At 31.5% G+C, this 20,709-nt stretch overlaps 1 protein-coding gene across 1 annotated transcript; it reads right to left on the bottom strand.

The window, feature by feature from the left end:
- Positions 1–1,103: 1,103 nt before the first annotated feature.
- Positions 1,104–20,709, bottom strand: LOC126740158 (snake venom metalloproteinase atroxase-like). Its single transcript, XM_050446088.1, has 5 exons — positions 20,671–20,709; positions 6,731–6,907; positions 6,511–6,680; positions 6,304–6,452; positions 1,104–1,219 (listed from the first exon to the last, which is right to left on the bottom strand). The coding sequence occupies exons 1-5, from the start codon at positions 20,707–20,709 to the stop codon at positions 1,104–1,106; spliced, it is 651 nt and encodes a 216-aa protein (XP_050302045.1).

Genomic DNA, 20,709 nt, shown 5'->3' with positions numbered 1-20,709 from the left:
ACCTCCTTTTCCTTACAAGTCACCGAGTATTTTCAACCCCGGATACGGCAGTAAAAAGATCCAAAAACGTGTACAGAAAACGCAACTAACTCGAGAACTTTTTTACGGAACCGGCCCCTAAATTGAATTCGCATTATCCAAAAGGGGGGGGGGGGGGTGGGAGAAAGAGGAGGGATGCTGGACAAATTTTTTTTTTTCGAGTCACGTACGGTTAATGCGATAACGAACGACGACAACGTCCCGCACCGACTGACAATGAGTATGATATCATTAGTTTCAATTAACATATTAATGGAATTAAAAGTGAAGTTTTTACGAAAAGTTGTAGCGATTATTTTGGTAAATTTATAATAAGAGGTTTCATCAATTTTAGATTAAAGATCTTTGATATGTTGTCTATTGTTGTAAGTTGATTAGCCCTAGGCTAGACTTCGCTTTTTGTATATTTTGGTATAATAAAGACATTATTTATTTATTTATTTATTTATTTGATTGTTTTTTGAACCAGCTTTCCTCGAGAGAAAATACGAAGAAAGTTCGAATAATTCATTTTTGGACGCAGTTTAATTAAATTTCCAGACAATTCAAAAGGAGTGATATTTTTATTCTTTAAAGCATTTTTTTCCTAATAATAGGAATTAACAGAAAACTTTTGGAAGAAATGTAAAGTTGAAAGAATTAATTTTCCAGGCACCAAATTATTATGGAATTTTGTTTTGCTAATTTTTGTGTAATTTTTTTTAAATTGCATCAAATGTTTGAAATATTTAAAAAGGGACTGTGAATTAGGTAGTTTTTAGGAAACTAATCATAATACATTAAGATAAACCAGAAATATTTACAAAACTTTCTCAAAATATACCGGCACATACGAGATTCATCAACAAAAAGGCTTCATCCATTTTCTCAAAGAGACCAGGTACAACATAAGCAAACGAAGAAAAACAACCAAGTTACGGTCTCACAAACACTTATTATCGACGATACGTATTTCGCTCTATTAGAGAATCATCAGGTCTAAAACTAAGACACCAAATACACATCACATTTTACACAAAATTGAATTGTATGTAAAATGTGATGTGTATTTTGGTGTTTTAGTATTAGACCTGATGATTCTCTAATAGAGCGAAACACGTGTCGTCGATAATAAATGTTTGTAAGATCGTGACTTGCTTGTTTTTCTCCATTTGTATACGAGATTCATTCCAAGTACTTTCTGTAATATTATATTAAAAATTATAGTATAGATGGATAGTGAAGGCGAATTTTAAAACACTTAATTGTAGGCTTCTTAAGAGTTCTGTTTATAGATTCTATAAAAAAACTTATTTTACATAAAAAATTTCGAAAATTCTCAATATAAATTAAGAAATGTTCAGAACTTTAACTGTCCATTTTAATAAGCAGCCGCATAAATAGTAAAAACGTATGTCCCGGTTAAGTACAAAATTGTCCCTAAAATAACTCGAAAACTTCCTGTAGCGAATCCAGTAAACTACAGCTAATTCGGAGAGGTGGTAGATGGAAAATATTTACGTCGTGCCAGAGCCTGGAAAATAGTTGTCCCCAAAACTTTCCAGGACTACGTCTGAATATACCTATATATATATAAACCCACACGCGCTTATGTAAATTGCATTAAAACCAGCAATAATTCGTTTTGTTGATACGTTGGGGATTCAACTGTCCATGACTCACCCCTTCAGCCCGTCAAAATAATATTCAATTAAGCAAAAACGCGTCCGCCCTCCCTCCCCAATTTACGTGTCATAAAATAAAAATAAACGGGCGCGCCATTTTCGAAAACGCTTTATAAAATTTCATTTAATGATGGTAGGCATACATATTACTACATACGGCTCGTAAAACTGGCAAAGTTATGGCTTTCGAAACGTTATGGCGGAATGGCAAGGGGTAGTGGAGGGCGAGAACTTTGCCTAGAATTTGCCCTTTTATTTGCATACTATATTTGCCTGCCCTTCATGAAATATACGATATTATTATGCAAACATGTCATTGAGGAAAAATGAGGGTTTTATGGTTCATGATTGGAGTGCCCACTTTGCGTCATGTTATATGGATTAACGGGAGGCGAAGGGATTAAAGTGATTTACACGAGTTTCTTTTTTGGAAAATAATTTTTATGTTATTGGTTTATTCAGTACTTCATTGTATGTGTATTGAGTGGGATAAAAATCTTACCGAGGAATAAAAATATATTATGAGAAGCAAAAAATGTTTGGACATATTTATTTTTGAGTCATCTAAGTCCTAAAGATAATAATAAAATTACCAAATATTGGCAAGTAATTGCCCTACAGAATAGTATATGACATACGTATATTTTATGGTTTAATAAATATACCTTGGCCATATACGGTTAATAAATATACCAATAGTTTTAATTTAAAAACTGTATTTTTGAGCCTTGATAATGAAAAGTTGTCTGGAACAAAAAAAAATTTAAATTTTTTCTTAAATTCAATGACATCTTAAAAAACTGAATTTTCACTTATTTGCGATAAAGAGTGGTACAACTACTGCAATTTTTATATTGATACGCTTGCTTTCGAGAAATAAATTCAGTTTTTTCACGGTTTACTCGAAAACCTTAAGATTATGTGATCACCTATAATTTTCTTAAAAACCATTTTTTTTAGGCAATTATCTTCTGCAAAAAAACTATTTTTCAATGACCTCACCCTTAGCCCCCCACCCACCCCACACAACTTACCAGTAAGGAATTGTTATAAAAAATCATTATTTTCCAGAATAATACGCATGAATAACAGCTGATTTTGTCATTAATATCTAATGTAATAATATAATTTGTTTATTCAAATTTTATATAATAATAAATTTATTCATAAATTTTTAATACAAAAACAATGCCATTAGATTGGATGTTATATGAAAACGGTGATTTTTTAAAAGACATTCTTACTGGGTAAATGTTTAGGGTGGGTGGGGGGCTAAGGGTTGAGTTGTTGAAAAACAATGTTTTTGCAGAACATATATATTCAATATTTAATTTAGTAAGACCGTTTATTTAAATTTGATATCATTTTATATATTAATATTTAGTATAAAAATAGCGTTTTTAGATTATACAATGTGGACAAAAGACAGTGATTTTTCAAAAGAATTTCATCAAATATATGAGGTGTAGTAACCGAGTTCAAAAACTAGAAATGTAAATCCCGTGTCCACTTTTTTCAATACCAAAATGTTCTTCCTTTTGTAAATAGAATCGTATATGATATACGTATATTCTGCAGTTTAATAAATATACCTTAACCATATATGATTGATAAATATACCAAAACCAAAAATTCGTTGAATAAATTTATATTTAACGATAATAATATATGATGTGTTGCTTGGGTTGTTAGATTTTCTAGATAAAATTATTTATGGAAAACGGCGCAGTCTTACCCGCTATACATTACGCTGTCTTTTTAGCGTGTACCCTACAACTTGTCAGCCCTACACAAACGATTTGACAATTTAACTGTACCATCTTCATATTTTTTCTCACTTGCTATTTTAGTAAAAATAGTCCTCTCTTCTTTCCTGCAATCTTATTCTCAAGTCATGATTATACAATTATACATTGCGTTACACACAAATAGTCAACTGATTTCTTACTCACGTACACACTAAATACCATTACATAAAACTAGTAAAAATATTTACTTATACTGTATTTATTTACGATTTAAAAGTCGCGCCAATGTTCTGATTGAACTGGCCCCCTAGTGGCAAAGCTTCGCTAACTTTTCACGCGTCTCCAGAGATGTCGCGCGATATTCTAAACCATTTAACTTTTGCACTGGCATACACTGTTTATAAAATTTTACAATGATTTTTCAAAAAAAGTATATATATATAAATATAAAACAGTTTTTGCGTGAAAATTCACTGCTTTCTCTATACTCGCTCGCGGTTTTACGTCCAATTTATTTAGGGCGAACGTAACTGCAGATATTAATCGCATCCCTGTACATTTTATTAACGAGTTAAACCGACCAGAGTGTAAAACGGCAGTAAAAAGGGCGGCAAAATACGTTTTAATCGCCCAATATTCCCGGCGCCTTCGGTTTACTATCAATAGAACGGTCATTCTTGCGGTTGTAAATGAAATTTCTTGTTTTTAAGGACGTTTTAGACATTTTAAACTGCCTAATAAAACGAAAGGGTAAATTTTTATTTTTAAGATTATTTCAAATATTTTTGAGGGTGGAATATTCATATTTTTAATTAGATTTTTCTTATTAACGAGGGTATTTGGAGGCATTAAAGCGCAGTTAACTTCCCGAAATATTCTGCATATATTGTAATTCATTTAAAGTCAATTGAAGCAATTTATTAAACGTTCTTACGCATTATTCTATAAAATAATATGATGTTTCATTTGCCACGTCACAACTAGGGCACAGGAGACTGCGCACCAGATATGCAGCACTGGGATTCTAAAATTACGATTCAACACAATTACTCGATATGTCTGATTCTAAATAAAATTTTTAATCGTGAGTGTCTTGCGGATTGCCTGGTTCTTAACGATTTGTCGACGATACGCTTGGGTATATCGTATGCACCAGACGATATATCTTCTTCCTTATTTAATACCTGCATAATGTGCCAGCATCCTTTTTTAAACGTATTTGTTGCATTGATTTTTTTCCAATAGTCATACCAGGTTTTCATTAGTATATTATCAAGAAGCTTTCTTAAAAACAACTAATAAATCTAATTCGACCCTATTTTCACAACCTTCTGTTAATAATAGAGGCAGAGGAAGTAGAGTTAACATTGAATGGGCAGTTTTAGTATGTCAAGATTTTATGCCACAGATTGTTACCAAAGAAGCATTGGACAAGATTTTAAATTTGGAATTAGCGGAACTACTGCAAGTCGTTGGATCCATAAAATTACTGAAATTATTGACAATCACCTTGCTGATCGATTCATTTTTCAAATATAGGAGATGAGATATTTCAAATATAGAGACAAATTAATAAATTAACATTTATGGAGAGATCCAATTTCCCTGGTGTTACAGGTCCTATTGATTGCACCCATGTTGCCATATTAAAACTAAAAGTGGATGAACACAACAAGTTTTTGTGACTTGAATTCAATTATTGTTTCCCAATGTATAGTGGTGGTTTTAAACGACATTTTTTTTATTTTAAAGAAATATTATAGGCATATATTTAAATAAAAAAACAGAGGCGAAAAAAAATTTATAAAATAAATCTAAATTCTTAAATAGTATTTATCAAAGACAATTGACGCTTCCATCTGTCAAATATTCGAGAAAATAACAAATATACCAAGAGACCTAAATAAAACGAGTTTAGCCAACGTTTAATTTCTTTCAGGTATTTTAAGTAATTTTTTTGCTTTTTATATAAATTCGGAATATTATATATAATTTTTTAATTCAGTATAATAATTTTATTTGGTTCTCACAGGCAGTAATTTTTATTACTTAGTTAGTAGTTTCACTGCTTCTTTGGCTGCCTTAAAGATATTTTAATAAACCTTTAACTGCCTGGAATAATTACAAAATTCTCTCTTTGGGTTGCTATAATATATTACTAGTTTTTTTTTTTATTTCCAAGATTTCCAGGCATTTTTAAATAATTTTGACTCCTTCTTTCACTTTTATACCTGAAAGATATCTAAAAAAACCTTCAACAGTCTGGAAAAAATTTTAAAAACTCCTTTACATGTTCGCAGGATTTTTGAATTCTAAGAAATATTTTTTGGTCCTTCGAACCGGATTTTACTTACCATTTATGTACTGCTTCTGGTACTTGATATGTATAATTTGATCTAATAAATTGGTTATTTAAATATGGTTTTGTACTTTTCTTCTGCATTCCTTATACACAATATTCATTTTTTCTGGGTTCCTTAAACCAGATTTATTTATTATCAATTTTAGCAAAATGTTATCTTGTAAGTTTTATGTTTTTTTATTTTTAAATTTATATAAATTTATTGTTTTGCAATATTATTAAGCCCCTTTGAATGAAAATTTATTAAAATTATACAACAGTGTTTGCCAAATTTCATAACTTTTTGGATTTATTTCTTAATATTTAGATTTTAGAATTGGATTTATTTCTAAATATGTAATTTATTTTTTCAGATATTCTTATTTTAATAAAAAACTGACCTAAAAGTATTTCGCGCTTCTATTTTCATAATTATTGACAGATTTTAAATAATTTTTTGGTCCTTCGAGCCAGATTTTCAAAAACGAATGGTTGGAATTCATCAACTTACCAAAATTATGTCCCATTTCATGAGCAATGGTAGTATCAACCAAACCAACTGTTGGCGAATGATCCATACTAACTCCACCAGAATATTCGTAAGTACACATCGGTCCCTTCAAGGCTTTTCCCACTACACCTTGGTCAAAACTGAATTTACTACAAAAGTATTGTTGCTATTATAATTATTATTAAATTGTACTTAAAAGTTGCTTACGTTAGCTGTTGTGCATTATCGTTTGGATGTTCTAGGATAAGACGATCTTTCCTATAATGCAATAAGCTCTTGAGGGTGTCGTCGCCGTTCTTGGAAAAAGTGATTTCGTCATACTCACTCCATATTACCACCCCCACAAGGGCTATGAAAATATTTAAGGGAGAATAAAGCTAAAAAAATTATTTTAAGGATATTATTGAGAAACATGGTTTGAGCTTACCCCATTGATGATATTAGCAATATTTTTGCAATGGTCTAAGACTCTGCGTGTACTCTCTTCTAGTTCTTTAAATTCTCTGTTGTCCACCACTATTACTAGCTCTACGTATTTTGATTCTTTGTTGGCGTTATATGGTCCCCAAATTGGGGATTTTGATTCGTCAGTCGATCTTTTATACTGAAAATTATAAAAATTATCAGAAAAACGGACATTTATTTTTAAAACAATCAATTTTAATTATAAAAACTATTAAAAGTTGTCATCCTTAAGAATTCACGTCTATATTAGTTCTTTGAACAGGGCTTTAAAATAGCAAATTTTTATCGTCAAAACAAGCTTAAAGAAATCATGATTTTCAAAATGTTTAAAGGATTAACAAACCTAGAAATATCCTAAATTTATAAACTTCCCAAGAATGGATTAGTATTAAAATGCTAAATTTCTGATGTTTTTAGGGATATAAAAGCCTGGAAGTAACATGAATTTATAATTTTCTTAAGGAGAAACCAGTATTACAAGCTTGGAGACAACTGAACTTTAATAAATTTTCCAATTACAAGGATAAACCTAAAATGCCTGGACATAACTGATAATTAATGAATTACCTAGGATCAAAATCGTATTACAACCCGCAAAAAAAAATTAGTTTTTAAATTTTCCAAGGATAAGTAACCTTGACGATGAAAAAGAAGTAAGTAAGTAAAAAAGACGATGATATATATTTGTTATTTTCCCTAATATTTGACAGATGGAAACGTCAATTGTCTTTTCTATTGATAAACACTAAGAATTTTCATTTATTTTGTTAATTTTTTTCGGACAACGAACCTTGAGCACGTTTACTTTCAGACTCTTTTAAGAAGTGGGTACGTCAAAACAACTTGAATCAATTCAATCATTTTACTCCTCCGGTCTATGCGGATACAGTAAAGGAGTCTTATGAGTTTGAAAAAATATATTTCCGAAGAATTTTACTATATTTCCAACTGCCTGGATGCAATTTTCAATTTTTTCAGCTTTTTCTCATTTTGCTTATTCTTAAAAGAAGATTAATTTAAAGTCAAGTTCTTATTTAATCAATTGACAATGAGGTGACCTTCTCATCAATTGTATGTAGTCACGTGGTCTATTCAGAGAGTATCATTATAGTAGCATTTTCACTCTCAGAAAAGATAAAGAACAAGAAACGTAAACGAAAAAAAAGCTAAATAAAGTAGAGAAACAATAAAGAAACGCACTCAGAAACCTGACAACTTTATGGAAATAAATTTTGCAATAAGCCTAGTAAAGCGACGCTTTTAGTGGTTATGGAAAGTTTATAAATGCTAGAACTATGAGCAAAATGCCCCCTACTAAATAGTTATTTCTATAGTTATCAACAGTTATACAAGCCTAAACACCAGCAAAAGTTACTGCAGCCAAATTGAAACAAATGTAAAGAAAAAAACAAAATAAAGTAAAAAACGAAACTAAAAAAGAAATGAGAAAACATGAGACCTAAAACAAAAATAGCCTCAAATACTAAAAAAAAATACAATGAAATAAATTCTAATAAACGAAAAGTGACAAATCCAAATGGAATAAAATCATTAGGGAAGCCTGAAATCAAATTTTTCCAATATTCTTGCTGACATGGAAAAATATTTTCAATTCCTGAAAGACTTTAAAAATGACCCCAAAAACCTAAAATTCATTAAAAAAAATAACCCTTGAAAAAATATAAAAGATTACTGCTAGAATCTGGAATAAAACTGAAACTAAATTTGTAGCTTTTTCTTATCTTGATTAAAGTTAAGTCCTTATTTAATCACTTGAAAATGAGTTGACTTTCTTAAGCTCGTAAAAGCAACAGCTTATATAATTGTAAGTAGTACCGTGAAATCATTGGAGAATCCGTAGAATCATTGGAATAGTATTTTCACTCTAACAAGGGACAAAGAAGAACAAGGGTAAATGAAAAAAAAGCTTAACAAAGTAGGGAATAATAAGGAAATTAAAGAAACGCATTCAGAAACCTGACAAATTTGAGGAAATCCATTAATAAATTTGGAAATAAGCCTCGTAAAGTGACGCTTTCAATTATTATGGAGAGTTTATGGCCGAATGCTCCATACTAGAAATTTATTTAGATAGTAGTACAAGCCTTAATACACTGAGAGACCAGCAAAAGTTACTGCAGCCAAATTTAAAGAAATGTAAAGGAAAAAATAGACAAGGTAAAGAAATAACAAGGAAACTAATGAGATGCGTACAAAAACGAAAAACAAAACAAAAATAGCTTCAAATACATGGAAGAAAATTACAGCGAGAATGGAATAAAATCTAATTAATGAAAAGTAATAAAACAGAATTGAATAAAATGATAAGGGAAGCCCAGAATCAATTTTTTAAATATTCTTAGGACATGGACAATTATTTATAATTCCTGGAAGACTTCAAAAATTACCCAAATGCCTAGAATTCATTAAAAAAATAGCTTTCCACAAAAGTGCTTAAAAAATATAAACGATTACTGCAAATGCCTGGAATAAATTGAAAAATTAATTAAACTTATCTTCTGAATATAGCTCAGCAATGTATAAAATAATATTTAAAAATGTCAAGCCTACCAAGAGTATATTGGTTATCAAGGTCTTTGTGTATCAGTGATTAAATTATTAAAAAGTTCCTTATAATTACAGTAGCTACGTATCACTCTTTCAAATTTGACACAATCATTAAAACAAAGAGACATAAAATCCAAGCCTAAATGGAACTTTTCAGCTAACCATTGTCAACGTAGAATTAGTTAATTGATTATAACGCAAACATAAGGAATCATTATTTTTGATATCCAGACTACTTACCAGTCCAGAATCGATTTTATTATCAAGAATGTGATAAAAAAGAAAGATCAGTTCTTCTAACTTCACTCGTTAATATCTCTGATAATTCTAAAACTATTGCTTAAATTGCTTTAAACCTTAAATAAAAATAATAGAGAACACTCCTTGGAATATTGTCCTTTTCAATTCAAGTGAATGTTCCTAGTAATTTTTCAGATATGGGACTTAGAAGTGAGTGGTCAGTTTGAAGATCAATCGGTGCTCATGTACGTCACTGCTTAAAATGTCCGATATTTTCCAGGATCTTTCCCCGGTTGCGTATGTAGTCATCCCGTGAGACCTTAGAACATTGAACGACTAGAATAAGTAAGCAACAACTTTTCAGGAGTTCAACGTGTGCCTAGGGGCAAGGGGAGGTTTTGCTTACAAAAATATTCTCCGATTCTCTCATGTTAAGCTTACACACATTTTCAAAGAGGAAATTTTCAACACATATTTAGGATTAAAAATAAAAACGCATCTAAGAGCAAAAATAATATTTTCAAATAAAAAAAAAATTAATATCGTTTTTATTCCTGAAACCAAAAAATTTGGAATGGCAACACCGTAAGCAAAACCTCACTGATGCGTGAAATGTCATTCTGTCAAATGGCTTTATGTTAACATTCGGTATATATAAAGTTTTTACTGGGCAACTGCTGTTATAAGATGATATCAGAGACGGAGAAACGTCGTCATAAACGTAGAATAGGCGATTGTAGAATAGAAATAAACCTAAAAGCTTGACTGTAAAGTGTGTGAAATACAAAAATCTTTATATTTTTAAATTTGAGTATCTCTCTGAAAATACTTATCTAATAATAGACTATAAAAAATTAAAAAAGTTTGTTCCCTTGTTTTTATTAATAGGACTGATTTTATTGTAGTCTTGGCAGAGAAATAGTATGTTAAAAATTTATCTCTTTAAACCTGAATTATTATAAAATCTATAAAATATTTAATTACCATGCTTTTCATAAACGGTAAAATTGTGTATATGTAAAGCATAATCTATTATTAATAAATATTTATCAGGTAAATCATTTTTGACGACGCCACTGGTAAAGTTTCCTTGTGTCGGTAGCATCAATAATGCGATCAAGCGGCGTTGCCATGTTGTTGCCCTTTTCTCTAATATCAACAATCATTTAACTTTAAATATGGACTTATATATTTTAATATGGACTTTATAGAGTAACTGATCACATTTTATTAAAAAATAATTCATAATTTATAAAAGAAGAAGAGCAGTATTATTTTGTGCCTATTAAAATAAATAAATTTTTATGATATACATATAGTGTTTTTTTTGTTATTTCTACATAAGCATTTGGCATCATTGCATCAGAGATGTTGCAATCAAACAAACTTCCCATAGTTCCATGACAATGCTAGTTCTAGCCCTTCAATGTTTTAAGCGTGACACAATGGTTCCCATCATCGCTGATAATATCACTAGAAAAAGACCACGATGAGACCAACTGAGATCTGTTGATCATTGGAAAGACACTGAAAAATACGACTTCTACTTAACAACGTGCTGAAGGAATGTCTTTTAAATGAAAGAACGGCTGAAACCTCTTTCGATGAGCAAATCATGCCATTTACTAGTTATGTTCACACGAAACAATTCATCCGCGGAAAACCTCATCATGTACTTGGCTTTTAAATGTACGAGGTGCGTCTGTTGAGTCAGCTTTGATACTGATGTATTGAATATATCCGCATGGTATTGAAACTATCCAATACAGTTCTTACAGGAGTTTCTATATTTACAGATCGCTACTTCACTTCAAATTCCACTCCTTGATTCCCTTCGTTAGTGTCAGATTACATTAAGACTGGATTAATCATGAGGTTACTAAAAAGGCAGCTTTACCCAGCGATAATAAACTCAAAGAAAAAGGAAGAGGATCTTTCTTGTTAGAAGAGGATCATATTGGTGAAGTGGTTCGACAATAAGCCTGCTCACTTTGCCTCATTAGGTTCTGATGTAGAACCTAAAGATGGTCAAAAGCCTGAAATAAACACATCGATATATATCAAACCTGTTACTGTTACAGATTATAATGCCTATAAGGTGAAGTCGATCTACTAGACAGAATCATTGGAAAATATTTTAACAGCGAATCAATAAATGGACTTCTCTGTGGTTGCTGATTTATCGAGCAAGGAAACAACGGATTACTTTGAGTTCAAATTTTCTATTACTATGGCACTTGTTCTTAAAAATAGTAACACTACTGATAATTTGGAAAGCTCGGTAAAGGACAGTCGTGATTTTAGCTATAAACAAAAACCGCGTTCAAAATCTAGATTTTCAGGATGCAATTAGCGCACTTTTGCTAGGTGCAAGTCTTGTAATGTCTACCTTTGTTGCAGCCGCAAAAGAATTTGTTTTCTACAGTTTCATTAATAATGATGTTCAAGAAAATGATTTCTGAAATGTACTATTTTTGTACGAATAAAGGTCTTAAGTATTTTTTATGATATCTTGTTTTTTTGCCTAAAAACTACAATTTCTTTATTAGCGACTTTTACCTTAAGTATTCATAATTTTTACCACTAAAATAGATGCCAATATCGCTCATCTTTACCTAGGATGCAAGCACCTACTTCTGAATCTACAGTATACATAAGTACTTGACCTTTTTCTTAATTTGCTAAGGCTTCTGATACTGTTCATTTGCCTGTCACTATAACCCATATTCATCGTCTGTATAAGCCTCCTCATAGAATCCTAATAGAGCCACCAAAGTATATCGTCAGCTATTAATATGTATGTTATTTATCTCTATAAGATATGACACCCCTGCTATGTCGCTAGTACCTATATACATTTCCTGCAGTGACTCCACTAGGTCCATTTTAAATTAGAACCTCATTTAACTAAAACCCCATAACTTACCCTAAAACATCAACTCAAAACATGAAAAAAATTATTTACTCCCTACAACATCTCATTTTTCCATAATTGCATTCTAACATGGCGCTCGTAGGGACTTGTTTTACTTTTTCTATTCGAACGCAACGTATGTAGTACATGCTAATAATATACACACAATACATGGCTAAAAGGCGGTGCTTTGAAAAATATGCACTTTAAATAATGTAACTCGATAAAATTCGTGTAGTTTTCCATGTAATTTAACTTTGACATTTGCAATTGACGGCACGCCATAACGTAATAAGCCGTTTAAAGAATTTCCAAGGGCGTGGGTAACGATATCAGGAGAAATGCAGCGATATATAAGAATATTATTTTCCGAATTTATTTATTAGTTTTTGCTAAAATGAACTGAATTGGTTGAGGCAAACGTGATATTTGCCCCAAAAGAACGGGAAAAATGCTATACATATTGGTATAGCATTATGATATTGGTATATACATAGATGTGGGATATAAGTACATCGTGTTCATTATAGACTACTTTAGCAAACTGGTTGAGGCCTAATACCTATCACCATACCGAGAAGTCGCTACCGTTGACGACTTTTGATTAAAAGAATAAATCTGCCGATTTGGAGTAGCTTTGGTCCAAGGACGAACGAACCGATGTTGCTATGTTGGTGAGCTATGTAGAAAAATTGATGTCATTCATAGTCAAGTTTGCATTAACAGTCAAGATGCCAGAGATCGGATGAAGAAGGTAGATAATGTCAATACCATAGACCAGAGGTACAACAATGGTGACTTGGTTTGGCATTACGCCCCTTAAGAGATGAAAGGGTTTGGCACCGAAACTTGAAACATGAGCTGGTAAGTTTTAGAGAATAAAATAAACTTGTTATGCATGCACAATGACCGAAGGTAATGAATACAAAATTTTCCTTATAGCCAATACCTAACTATTCCTTAACAGAAACACAAATAGTAACAAATTAAAGTCACAAACTGAGAGTGCTCATATAGGTTGTTCACTTATTTAGGTGGCATCAATATAGTAACAGATGTGGCATATACAGTGCATCCCAAAAGTTATGCCTAAATTCATTTAAAATTCAGGGGTGTGTTGGAAAAAAAAACGCTCGGACCCGTCGATTTTTATTTCAAGTTGCGCATTTTTGTGCGTGAAGTTTGTATATACAGGGTTGCTCAAAAATAAATTACGACCATCAACTTAATTTTTTTAAATGAAAGCACCTTTTTTTATTTCATCTTTGAATTCTACGTAGTTTCATTCATCATGTCCTATACCTAAAGTCAACAGTTATTGAAAAAAGACGATAGGAAGCTATGGCGCGCACTTCTCTGCGAATTCTCTCTTGCAAGTCGTCTAGATTATTTGGCCTATTAACAAATACCTTTGACTTGAGGTATCCCCACAAAAAAAAAGTCCATTGGTATTAGGTCAGGCGACCTAGCAGGCCATTCGATGGGTCCTCTCCTTCCTATCCACCGATTGGGAAAGGTTTCATCCAAAAATGTACGCACAGTGGCAGCATAGTGCGGAGGAGCGCCATCTTGCTGGAAAATTAGTTCTTCGTCAGGATAGTCTGGGTCCAGTGGATTTGGAAATAAAGCTAGTAATGCTGGAACTAATTCAAATTGGAAAAAATCGAGATACACTTGTCCCGTTAAAGTCCGTTCAAAGAAAAAGGCACCTATTACTCTTCCGAGAACTATTCCACACCACACATTTAGTTTTTGAGGGTACTGGGTGTTTACCTCCATCATCCAATGCGGATTTTCTGTTACCCATTATCGACAATTTTGTCTGTTCACACTGCCATTCAAACAGAACGTGGCTTCATCGGAAAAAATAATATTTGTTACTAAATTATTACTTAGATTGCACATGTTTTGTAAGTGTTCTCAAAACTCGTTTCGCCTATCGAAATCGTTATCAAATAACTCTTGCACAGGAATAACTTTGTAGGAGTGATATTTGTGCTTTTTAACTATTCGGTGAACTATAGATTTCGCCATGTGTAAATTTGCCCCAATCTGCAACAGAGGAGTGCATGGATTTTCTTCCAGAGAAAGCAAAACGTCAACTTGTTCATTTTCATCTCGAGCAGGATGACCAGATTTCAGAAGCAGATCTCTAACATGACCAAATTCTCTAAATTTAGCCTCTATTCTACTCACCACCTTTTGACATATCGGAGGACGATCAGGATGGATTTCATTGAATAATTGAGCAGCTTCTCTTTGAGTACGTCATCTATCAACAAACCCAACCATGCACAGAATTTCTCGTTCCGTTAACTTTACCATTGTGAAAACCGCGACTTTGCTCGTACACTTTTTACTTGACAATATAATTTTGCTCTGTATAAAAATTCTCAGAGATAAGGTGACTCGTAAGGTGAACTTCAATAATAATGTTCGGTCGTCTTTTTTTCAATAACTGTTGACTTTAGGTATAGGACATGATGCATGAAACATACGTAGAATTTCCCGCGAAATTCAAAAATTAAATAAAAAAAAGGCGCTTTCATTTGAAAAAATTAAGTTGATGGTCGTAATTTATTTTTGAGCAACCCTGTATATACAAACTTCACGTACAAAAATGCGCAACTTGAAATAAAAATCGACGGGTCCGAACGTTTTTTTCTTTTTAACACACCCCTGAATTTTAAATGAATTTAGACATAACTTTTGGAATGCACTGTATAATATATTTAACCAGAATACACTGTACAGTCTTCGTGGGATTAGTTTTGACAAGTTTTATACACGGTCCAAACTGGGCACAAAATGTGTAATGATTTGGTTCTCTAGGGCTCCGTTTTCGAATTATCCAAGAGTTTTTGTTTTTGGATTTGGGTTTGCTTGAGTGCTTATAGTTCTTCTAGATCTTTGTATATTGACTTGCTTAGTAAAATGGAATTTTCCTCCTGTGAACATTGACTGGTCTCGGTAGTGCCTTACTTTATTACTTTATGAGAAGCAAAGTTAAATAATATTTTTGGCAATGTGTTGGATTTCATGAGCCTGATCTAGATGATGGTGTTTGAGCAGAGAATGTTCCATTGACAAGTTTTGGTGCTCAGCAGATCCTCTTAAAGGCAATGAAATCTTTTACCCTGATTGGTGCTTTGAAATTGACAAAGGCAAATCATCATCGGAGCTCCACTCATCTTCTGTGTTGGTTTGATTTGAATTTGATGCAGTTTATTTAAGACGCCTTTGATTTTGATCTGGTTAACTTGTAACTGAGCAAGTGCAAATTTTTGTTTCGAAAATATATCCGGATTGTATGATAGTATACAACAAATTTTATAAGCTTGTACCGTTCTTTTAATTAAAACGATTGTAGTATAGGTTTTTGAGACCAAATCAGCTAATGGAAACTAAGTTACTGGAAAACCAAGCTTATTGACGTGCCATTTGTCACATCTTGCGTATATGTGGTTTTAAGCGGAACCAAAAAATTCCTGTCCAGTGGTGACTACTATGAGAGTACTGATAGAGTACACTTCTGCTAAACTAGGACTATATCTTTAAACGAGCTATTACAAAATGGTCTATCCACTCTATGTAAAGATCGCTGTTAATAGATCCAGAGTCAGAGATAACTGAAGTGTTCTGATGGAGCTTTTTCAGTTAGTTCAGTGTTCATCCATTTTCGGTGAAACGCAAGTACAGAAGGGAGATAATTAAAAAAAATTAGCGTAATAGAAAAATAGATTAAAAAAATTAGATGTCCCCTTTCACTTAAAAATAATTTTGGCTCACTGTACTTTCTTCCTTAGAAGTAATAAAACAATTAGGTACTGTTGAGGCCTATATGATTATCGAAAACATTATGCACCTCTTGGCAACCGCGTATACCTGGGTAGCTTATATCGACGGCTCCGTGCACCGGTATGAAGGTTGAATGTGGCGGGGCGGAATAGTCTGCCACCCAAGATGGCCGATTGATTGTGATTGTCTAATTTTTGACGTACATCAAATATGACAATAGTGACATTTTAACTGTCGTATTTGACGATTGTCTTTTTTAAGTTTTCTTTGGGTGGAAAACTGGAAAACAAGCCAAGCCTCATGATTTTCTTCCAATTTAAAGTTTTTAAGTAATTTTATAGCTTTTTGTAGTTTTTTTGAGTTCTGGGTTGATTCTTTTTTTTAACAAACGTGCCAACATCAAATCATCGTGCAACTACATAGAGCAGGAGACAGGTAAATTTCAATTATGACATACGGAAGTGTTTTCTAATAATGTTTAGGTGTATCTTGGATGTATTATCATTTTCCAGGATATAATTATAGATTTAATCCTATTTTGGACATATCTATGTCACTGTTCTCAATTTAACTTTTTTTTTACAATTCAGTTTTAATTCTTGAACCTTCACTGGGAAAATATGAAGTATTTCCTTTTCCTTGTTTTCATCTAGATTAAGATATTCATACAAATATTCTTTATTCACTAGTTTATATATGACGAATTGCCCAGACAGTCACAGAAATCAGAAATTTTTTTAATTGCCATTGAATCCATCCTTACAAAAATCTTTTCTGTCATGTAAGTCCGACTAAAAATGTTTGCTCCAAACACTTTTCTGGTTCTTAAGTAGAAATGATATTCACATGGAGTATAAACACAATACCTATTTGTTCAATTTAACGAAAACAGATTGACATATACTTCTCAAAAACTGATTTCCCTAATCGACTTAATCCACCTTAAATTATACACATTTATGGATGGATAGCCATGGTCATTTAGTCAATTTAGAGAAAAAGTTTTGGTTGATTTATAAATATTTAAAGTATAAAATCAAAAGCCAACTTCAAAACGACAACAACAATCTTTAAGTGGTCATTCTAAAAAACAGAAAAATATTTGACAATCTAAAATGCCTTTAAAAAAACAAAAATCCTGAATATCCTCATTTAATACTCATGATCCTACACCTACACAATCAGAATAATTTTGTTTTTTAACTTTTTAGCTAAGATTTTAGTATGTAATATCTTATTTTTTAAAATACCTAAATTACCTGAGACATTTTGATAGTAAATGCGCTATGCTTTTTACAGTCCTATTTTATTTTTACTGGCCCATAATTAAATTCATATTATTAGCTTAAAGTAAAATTATGGACTAATATCAAATCCTTTACAGTATTATTTAGAACCTTAATTATTGTAATCATAACTAATGTGATAATCAATACTTACTAATAATGAAAACTTATGTATTTTGGATCATTAGGATGAAATACTTTTAGGAGATTTAATTTTAACCTGATAATATATAATATTGTATACACAATACACTGTCTTAATCTGTTTTCTTATGTTTCATGTTGCATACTTACTGGAGACAACCCCACTGACTTGTGACATCTTTACCCGATTGTGACTAATCAAAAGTCATATTTTGCTCGTACATATGTATTTGTGTTATATCTAGTCAATATTAATTAACTTATTTACAATGAAAAGCCAGATTTATTTCAAGAGATAGGTTCAGTTTCTGTCTTTATAAGAGATTTATAGAAGAGATTTATATTTTGTTTTCCATAATTTGTGGATATATATTATTTTATTGCAATTGTAATATATATGTTTAATTTTTTATTTAGGTATGTTTGTTACATATTTCTTATCATGTTTTATACTTATGGAAACGAAAAAAAGCAGGCAATTTTTTTCTGAAACTCCAGAAATTAGGATTTTCAGTTAAAATATGCTTTATACCTGCAACAATTCTATTTTTTACATAAAAGGTGTTATTAATACCATACTTACAGTTTGCAGTATTTCATTTAGAATATATTGTAACTTTCTTATGCCCTTTTTAAAACCCTTTGTTAAATTTATTTAAATTCATCTTAAAATAAAACATTTAAAAGACAATTTAGCTTTGTTTTTTTTATTTAAAATTTAGTCCCTTATCTATCGGGCCAATTTATAATTCTTGGTAAGTATCTATAGCTAAATATCTTAAATAAGCAATAAGCAATGTCTTGAGAACCAAATTTAACTTAAATAATATTTTAGTTGATGTGTTAATTCTTGACTAAAATGATGAGGGATGTCTGAGATGCAATATTTTTATTTTTTCTCAACATTTAAATTATCACTCGTCAGTTAACTCATCAACTTTGTAATGCAACTGCAGATTACTTGAAATTTAAATACCAGGCAATAGATCAAGCTTAAATTTCCCGCCACACGCCACCCAAGATGGATGCCCCCGTCTTTGTCAACAACGTCAATAAAGCTGTCAACAGAATTTCTGTCTGTTCATTAGGCAACACACATTTCTCTATATTTGTGTTCTGTGGCTCGGTGGAAGAAAGGAAGGGGACCAGACTCCTCTTCAACACGCCGACGCGAAAGTAGCGTCTCTGCACGTTACGTAACAGTGGCATAAATTATAATAATAATAATAATAATAATAATAATAATAATAATAATAATAATAATAATAATAATAATAATAATAATAATAATAATAATAATAATAATAATAATAATAATAATAAATCATTATATTGTTCTATAACATTTACATAGTTTATAATATTTACATACATATAATGCTGGAACTAAGCATCCCTCCCAAGGAAGGGGCTGTTAAAGCCCATGCATTGCTATACACTTTTCATTATAGCACTCAAATAACCTTCACAATAATTCCTCAATTTTTGCCAGTAACCCAATTATATATAAAGTAGGCAAAAAGACCTACATTAAACCAAACTAACAATGTGGACGAATAATAATATTATTATCTACATCTACCCTAGATCTGCTAAACTCAATGATAAAAATCTAAATTTGCTAAAGGAGTTGCTGCCTGATTTTATTTTTTAAATACACAACAGAAAAATGAAATGTATTAATTTTGAATTTAATACATTTAATTTTAATCGTTTGTTTTACGTTTCTCTTATAAGTTGTAATAATTAGTTTAAATAATACATATGTAACTGATTTACATTTCTACTTTAATAAATTAATGTTTAAAGTAGTGGTCCTTCAAATTATTAAAATCGAACAAGTCACGACAACGAAATTGGTTTCCACAGACCAATAAACAGGTACTTCCTCTTATATATATAAATTCTGTCAAAGCTACTTTAAATCAACCTTTTTAGCCTTCTTGTGAGAGTTGCTTCACGAATCCCTATTGATTCTTGTATCAATCGTTCACTTTTCCCTTACATTAATTTTTTCAATATTTCGTTCATTGACCACACAGAGATAAGGCGGACAAGATTGTAATGAAGATGATCTTTTCTCAAAAGAAAGTCTTTTCTATTATAGACAGACTATCCCAATGTCAATCGACCTATCCATCTCATTGGCATAGAGGAATAAAAAAAGAGATGCCAGGATAGAACCTCCTTCCATCCTAGTTGCCTTCTTGCATAAAACACACTATTTGCTCCCTGTGAGTTAGATGTGACCTTAAAAAAACCAAATCGAAGCAATAGTATATTATGTCAAATGCTTTGGTCAAATCAAAATTTGGTGCATAAACTATCTCTTCTTTATCCAATTTACAGACCATTTTCTATTTTAGTTTGGTTGAATTTTTTGGCCTCCATTCATATTGGTGATCCACTAAAACTCTAATTTGAGCTATGAAACTCTTCAGTCTATTGTACACTGTCCTCTCAAAAACCTTCGACATGAGTTCGAGAGAGATGAAAGTGGTCATGGTGGTTATGATTATTATGGTTATGATTATTATTTTGTTGTTCACCTTTTTTTAAAATACAGGTGATGACTTTTGCTTTTTTTAATGCTGCCTGATTCGAATAATAGGTTCATGAGAGGAGTTTACTTATGAATTCTGCATTCAGGTGAAAATCTCAACAAGAGAAGATAGCAGGTAGGCCTGGTACACTGGTCAGATGGAAAGCACAAAGTCAGCCTGAACAATGTAGAACTTAGTAGGGAATTTCATAGTTATCATAAAGATTTCTTCACTGTCATTCTGAGTAATGGAGCGTATGTTTAGAGTGATAATTGAAATTTGTTACTAAAGAACGAAGCTATTGCTTTAGGATCAATAAGATTGCCATCAGTTTTTAAGAAGAGGCAATTACTTACTACTGCACCTAAGGATTAGCATTTCAAAAGGGGTGTTGATGCAAAAAACCTACCGCCCTCACTGCTTTAAAATACAATTGCATAAAACGCAT

This window comes from Anthonomus grandis, chromosome 9 (assembly GCF_022605725.1).
Source record: "Anthonomus grandis grandis chromosome 9, icAntGran1.3, whole genome shotgun sequence".
Taxonomy (NCBI): domain Eukaryota; kingdom Metazoa; phylum Arthropoda; class Insecta; order Coleoptera; family Curculionidae; genus Anthonomus; species Anthonomus grandis.
Note: the sequence above shows the minus strand (reverse complement) of the source record. Positions and strands in the feature narration are given on the sequence as shown.